At 44.5% G+C, this 6,646-nt stretch overlaps 1 protein-coding gene across 2 annotated transcripts; it reads right to left on the reverse strand.

The window, feature by feature from the left end:
• Positions 1–4,222: 4,222 nt before the first annotated feature.
• Positions 4,223–6,428, reverse strand: TCEAL8 (transcription elongation factor A like 8). 2 transcript variants are annotated; one of them, XM_059386343.1, is made up of 3 exons: positions 6,316–6,427; positions 5,837–5,910; positions 4,223–5,211 (listed from the first exon to the last, which is right to left on the reverse strand). In XM_059386343.1, exon 3 carries the CDS (start codon positions 5,168–5,170, stop codon positions 4,817–4,819), a length of 354 nt encoding a protein of 117 aa, XP_059242326.1. In that variant the 5' UTR covers positions 5,171–5,211; positions 5,837–5,910; positions 6,316–6,427; the 3' UTR covers positions 4,223–4,816. The 2 variants fall into 2 exon arrangements, with proteins under 2 accessions (XP_059242326.1, XP_059242327.1); XM_059386344.1 differs by lacking the exon at positions 5,837–5,910 and having other exon boundaries at positions 6,316–6,428.
• Between the last annotated feature and the right edge of the window lie 218 nt (positions 6,429–6,646).

Raw genomic sequence — 6,646 nt, forward strand, 5'->3', positions numbered from 1 at the left:
CTGCTTTCAGCTCAGGTCATGATCCCAGGGTCCTGGGATTGAGCCCCTTGTCCAGCTCTCTGCTCAGCAGGGAGTCTGCTTCTCCATCCCCCATCTCGCCCCCTCTTCACATTCTCTAACAATCTCTCTCTCTCTCCCTCCCTCTCTCTCATATAAATAAATCTTTAAAAAAACACATGTTCATTGAAAAAGTTAAAACTGGAAATACAGAGAAAGATAAAGATGAAGTTATAAATTTCCCATAGTAACACTATTTAGAAATATTCACTTCAAATAGTTTGATATTTCTCTTTAATCTCTGTGTGTGTGTGTGTGTGTGTATTGCAGCTGGCTTTTCCATGAAAGAGTATGATGGTCAGAAACAGCTTTCCATGTCAAAGAGATATTTCTACATCATGTTTTGTAATTCATGAAAGTAAGATTTTGTTCATGATTTCAAATTTTCAGGAAGGTAACCAAATAAATTGGAAATGTGGAAGGAATTTTTTTTCATGCCCCAATACACAAAAGGTACCAGAGTGCATAAATGCTATAAATGTATATAGGATCCAATTATTTCTTTTATAGTTGCAAATGAATGACAGTTATCCCATTTAGTTTATGTACTATTTGCTTCTTTTATGCAAGGGATAAGGTTGAATGAAAGAAATGAAAATAGACTTTTCCTTCGAAAGGGTGATATGGAGTCAAGGAAGTACAGACTTTCTGAGTTCGTATTTGAGTGTTATCTCAGGATCATCTGATGATGATGATGATGATGATGATGATGATGATGATGATGATGATTTTGATGACAACACTTGATAATGATGATCAAAGATCTAACATTCTCTATAGGTCTGTTCCATGCCAGGAATTTCATATAGTTTTCTGCATTTACTTCCCACAACAGTCTTATGGGTTTATGTAGGGTTTTACTCATGTTAGAGATGAATGAACCAATCTGGGCTCACACTTCTTATAAGCAGAGAATTCATTTCTAGCCAGTGCTTTCCCATTATATTGGCCTCACCCTTTCAGATGATGCATTTCCAGGGCTTGCCCACTGAATCTTAGAAATCTTCACAGTATGTGGCCTGTGCCCAACAGGAATCCACTGAATATTTACTTAATATCATCCCTTGATGATGGTAATGATAATGATGAAGATGATGATGAGGATGATAATAATTATGATGATGATAACAGCAATGATGGTGGTGGAGGAGAAATTTTCTCTTTGATCTAAGAGTTCTATTTCCATAGAGTCTATAAATGGCCCAGTTTCAAACAAAGTAGGTGTCCTCCAAGAAAAAAAAAAGATAAGTGATTTGTCAATGTTACATGTTGTAAGGGAAAGAGCTGAGATTGGAACCCAGGTTTTTCTGGCTCTAAGGCTGTACACTTAACCATTTTGCCTTCCTAAACCCCAATTTTTTAATTTTATCTTCACCTTATTGCCCAACCAGTGTTTTAGGATATCAAAAAAAGTAGTAATAATTCCTCAGTTGGCAGACCTAAAGAGCAAGGGTCACAATTGCTTCCTCCACCATCAATGCCTTCAACAGCATCTTCATACCAATTCACAGCTTGAGAAGTTGAAGGCTGGGTCTGCAGTGCAATGGTGTCGTTCAAACAGAAAGTGACACCTCTTTTCTCCTGAACTGTAGGACCACGTGCTTTTGCAAGCTTCCTTTACTGGGTTTTATTTTAAATATCCCTGAGCCTGGGCTAATGCAGACATCAGAAGTACTGCATCAGGCACACACAGAGCTAAAGTTATTGCAGAACCACACCAACAGAGGCCCTTCTGGGAGTCTGAGCAGGGTAGGTGAGAGAGAGATGAGGGATGTCTTTCTTATCTGAGATCTGTCCCCATTTTCACTTCAGTTGTTTGGGGAGCTACTTCACTGGACTCTGAGAGGAGGGTCAGCATCTTCTTCTTTATCTCCAATTTACCTGGTCAGACCCAGGTCAGAAAATTGCTTACCCAAAGACTTTCACAGCCCGTGTTTCCAATTAGGAATCTTTGGGACTTTATCTCTTCCCTCACACAAAGTTCCCTGAAAAAGAAAGGAAGAAGGAAGGAAAGGCAAAGTGCTCTGACCTGCAGTGAGGACAATTGTTGTCCTCCATGTATGTCCAGGCGAGCCCAGTCATCAGCTTAGGAGAGTCCATGCCTGGGGCAGGCTGGAGCACAGAAACCAAAATCAGACCCACCCTGGAGAGAAGTGTGACAGGTGAGCCCTTCCACAGCCTACCTGAGCACCGCCCCTTTGAGCACCAGGAGAATAGATTCATCCTGCCTTGTCAAACTGGTACGGTTAGCCCCTGGAAGTTCAGCTCACTCCAGCCAGAGTCTAACCCAACTGGCATCCATCAGGCTGTTGCAACCTTGAAGAATGGTCTGAAGACATGAAGATCCCCCAAAATGACCTCACACAATGAAAAAATAAAAACAAAGCCAAAAGGTATGCATAGGACTGGCTCACCATTTTATGTGCTGATCGCAAAAAGAGAACATGAATGAATTTCACTCATGTTTGAAGGCGTGAATCCATGTCCAAACATGGTGTTCAGTCAAGAAAAGTGCATCTAATATTATAGTCCCTCGTCTTTTTACCTTGTACTTCTTTGAAATCTTCTAAATTTTATGTATAAATCTGTCAGTCTTTTCATAGTTAAAAAGATAACATAGTTATAGACCTCTACTTTCTGAATCTCAATAAACACTCACCAATATTGTCTTCTAATAAAAGTTCATATTTGTAATAATGGAAAGCGCACTGTATATACCAGTCATTCTCATGCTGCAGTTTGCACCATAATCACCTAGAGGAGCTTGCTAACTGTTACTTCTATAGCCCACCTCCAGTCAGTGAGTCCTAGGGTGGGCCCCAGAAATCAGTATTTTGGGGGGGGTTTATTTATTTGTCAGAGAGAGAGAAAGAGAGACAGTACAGGCAGAGGGAGAAGCAAACACCTGCTGAGCAAGAAGCCCAATGTGGGCCTCGATCCCAGAACCCTGGGATCATGACCTGAGCCAAAGGCAGCCGGACGCTTAACCAACTGAGCCACCCAGGAATCCCCAGAAATCAGTATTTTAAAGATGCTCCCCAAGGTAGTTCTATCGCAGGTGATTATGCTAGACTTTGATGAAACATTTGGAGTGCACACTATTTCATGCACTTTTTGGAATTGTTTCCCTTATTAGAGAAATAAAAAATTTGTTGACTATTGAGTCAACAGCAGAATGTGAGTAACACCAGCTCCTTAGTAATAATTAAATCAAGAAACAAATTAAATATTAAAACATGTGTCAGTTTAACACAAATACATAGGGCTATCAGGGTTTTTGTTCCATAGGGGAAAGAAATACAATTCTTAACATATATATAATAGCCCTTCTGCTTGTAGATTTATACGGTTTTTAATGCCTTTGCTAGTTTTATTTTTCATGTTTTAACAGGAAATGGGATAGGGTGAAAGACTATTCCCTTAGATCTATTTCCTGTATTGCTTTGTGCAACTTATGAATATTCAGTCTTCTAAACTAGTAGGTCAGGCCTGCCAGGAGCCTTCAGGGAGAGATCATCTCACAGAAGACAAAACCTTTGTCTTTAGACCTAAGGCAACTCTAACTACAGCTTTTTTTTAATTCCAACTGGTACCTTGGTCCAACTCCAAAAACGGCTTCATCATGTCCGACCCCTAACACAGAGGAGGGGTCCTGGGATTGAAAACAAAAGAGGCTGTCTTGCTAGGAACCCTGCAAGGCATTGTGGCCCAAGCAGTCTCACCTGTGTGAAGGGTCCCAATGAAGCAGAGAGGTTTCAAAATACAGAGTGAGGGGTTCAGCCCACTGGGGACTCCAGGAAAGTGAATGGATTTTGACACCCAGGGCAGACCCCAGTGCACCAGGAACAGTGAGGGCCAGCAGAAGAGGCCGCAGATGCCCAGCAGGCATGGCAGAACCCAGGGGAAGAGAGGGCAGGACTCAACCAATACTGGCATGAAGCCCCCCCACTGCCTTGCCTACTAATGGACTTGTTCCTGAGCACAGGTGAGTCGTGTCAGGGCCCGCCCTCAAATAACTGATGCTCTGCTGCGGGTTGGGGTTCTATATGCACAGGTGGGAACAAGAATCCACCAAGCCCAGCTCAGTCACCTCATTTCTTCCTCACAGCAGCCCTGTGAGCCAAATGTTTTCCCCGTGAAAAAGACCGAGTCTTAAGCAAGTATATCTGTAATAATTGCCAGTTTTATTCCTCTGGCTAAGAAATCCAGAGGTAACTTGAGGTTTACATTTTTTTTAATAGTTCTTCCATCCAGAGTTTAGGTGCCCCCATTGCCCTTATAAGCTGGTTGCAAATTATTTAACTCTTACTTATAAAACTTTAATTCTTTGTGTGTGTGTGACATGTGTTCGTGAAAAAAAAATACATATAAGCATAAAGAAAAAAGCTCACGCCACAAAGAAATAAGCAGTTACGTTTTTGATATATGTCTGCATGTAGAACACACACCCACACAAATTCGGGATTTAATCCTACATATGTGAGCTGATACTAAATATACCGCTTTATAACCTGTTATGTTTTACTTTACAATATAGAACGAATATATTTCCATGCAAATGTGTTAAACTTTCCAACTGAAAAACAGACCTGGAGAATGGGTCAAAATACAAAATCCAGTGAGATGCTGGTAACAAGGAAACTACCTAAAACAAAATTTCACCAGATGATTATAAAGTAAAACGAAGGTCAAAGATACATCAGAAAACACTAACAGAAAGAAGCAGGGGCCAGATTTTAGTATCAGACAAAAAAAGAATTCAAGGCCTAAAGCACACAGGGTAAGGACGGCTGCGTGAATGTCTTTGCTTCCAATGCATCATCACAAACTTGTTTCTTACTCTTCTAATCTCTTCCCTAAGCCTTTCCAACTCATCTACTCCTCTTATCATTTCTTCAGGGTCCAAATGCCTCACTGGAGTGTCCTCTTTAAACCCCTGGCCAGGCTGGGTCAGCCCTCCTCTAAGATTTCCTTCTGCTTCCTGGCTTACACCTTCTTGGGAAGGTTGAGGATTTCCATCTGCCTCCTGTGGTACATCTTCCGAAGGGCGGTCTGCCTCCGTCTTTGGCATGTTCTGTGGTTTTCCTTCATTTTCTTCACAAGACTTTTGCATGTTGAGTATTTTTCTGTTATTTCTTTTTTAATAAATTAATCCTAGAAAACAAGGAAACAAAACAACTAGATGCCAGACAAACAGACCAGCCGCCAAAGTATGGGTTCCCAGGGAGACTGGCCTCTTCTCATTCAGGTCCCTAATTGTCAAAGTTCTCCAACTGGAGGAGGCTAGGTCCTCAGACTCAGAACTCCCCTGACTCCACCCCTTCCTCCACCTCCCGTCCCTCCCCCTCTTGCTCCAGCTCCATCTTCCCTCCTCCCGCTCCAGCCCACCATTTCCCAGCAGGCCCTGCTTAACAGGCCGCTCCCAGCCCAGAAACGCGGGCGGCGCGGAAGCAATTAACCCCCTCCTTAGACGCTGGTCTCCAGTATTCCCGCCCTCTCGGGTTCGCCCTCTCGGGCTTTCCCTCGCAGACCCAATCTCCCGCCACTCACCTGAGATCGGCTGGTGCAGTCTCAGACCTCCCCTCCCCCTTCTACATCTCTCCAGCCTCCCCCGCTCCCGCCCCATTTCCGCTGCAGGCTCTGCAAAGGCCTCCAGCGCTTAATCCGGATGGGGAGAGGCTGTGGCGACCCCAGGATATGCTTTGGTGTCATCCACCCACTCGCACTCCCACCCCCATCCCTACCCGAAGGGACCTGAGGCAATTGCACTCAAACTGACCTGCAGGGATCCGGGCGATTTTCCTGCCTCCTTCCCTCACTCGATTTGTGTTGCGCCCAAGAGACCAAAGAGTCCTGCAGACCGACAGGAGTGCTTGCTGAGCGAATAGGCCAGTACCTGAATCACCGGTCCTTTTCGCGATTCTAGGCCTTACTCGTCTAAAGTTGTCCCCACGTCCTCATCCTCTCCTTCCTTTTAAGGCAACCCCGCCCTCCCTGCCCCGTGCCCACCAGTTCCCTGCAAGCAGGGAGTGGAAAACGCACGTTATTTCCCAAATTGTTTCTGTGTCTGTGTCAACTAGCCACCCTTCTCCCTCTCCACCCTCACCCCCACACCCACCAAACAGCCCAAATTTCCTGCACAAAAATCAGAGTTTGGCGGGCTGCAATGTTGGGAAAACGGCGGCGACCCCGCCTGGCTTCTGCTCTCTGGCTCCTAGACCGGAGGGTCCCCAAGGCAGCGCCCGCTTTTACACTGACCTGAAAGAATCCGAGGCACTTTTCTCTTTCTCCAGTAATACCGAGCGGCTACAGGGAAACAGGCCCTGGACTATAAGGACTTCTGCACACGTCGACTCCTGGTCACGTGAGGGTCGCGTCATCAATGAGCTCCAGTCTTCGGTGACCCCTCCCATTTAACACTGCAGCCCGCCCCCCTGCATTCCCTCCACTTGATACTGTCAATCTATTTTCGTATTTGCCAATCAGAGACAATAGAACTGGTATCTTCTCCCTGCAGTTGCTTTTCGCCTTTCTTGGATTGCCAGGGAGGATCGGCCTTTAGGGGTTAATCGACCATTTCTTTTTCTTT

This window comes from Mustela nigripes, chromosome X, assembly GCF_022355385.1.
Source record: "Mustela nigripes isolate SB6536 chromosome X, MUSNIG.SB6536, whole genome shotgun sequence".
In the NCBI taxonomy this organism is placed as follows: domain Eukaryota; kingdom Metazoa; phylum Chordata; class Mammalia; order Carnivora; family Mustelidae; genus Mustela; species Mustela nigripes.

Coding starts and splice junctions, on each gene's coding strand:
- TCEAL8 (XM_059386344.1), bottom strand. CDS start 5,170: ATGCAAAAGTCTTGTGAAGAAAATGAAGGAAAACCACAGAACATGCCA.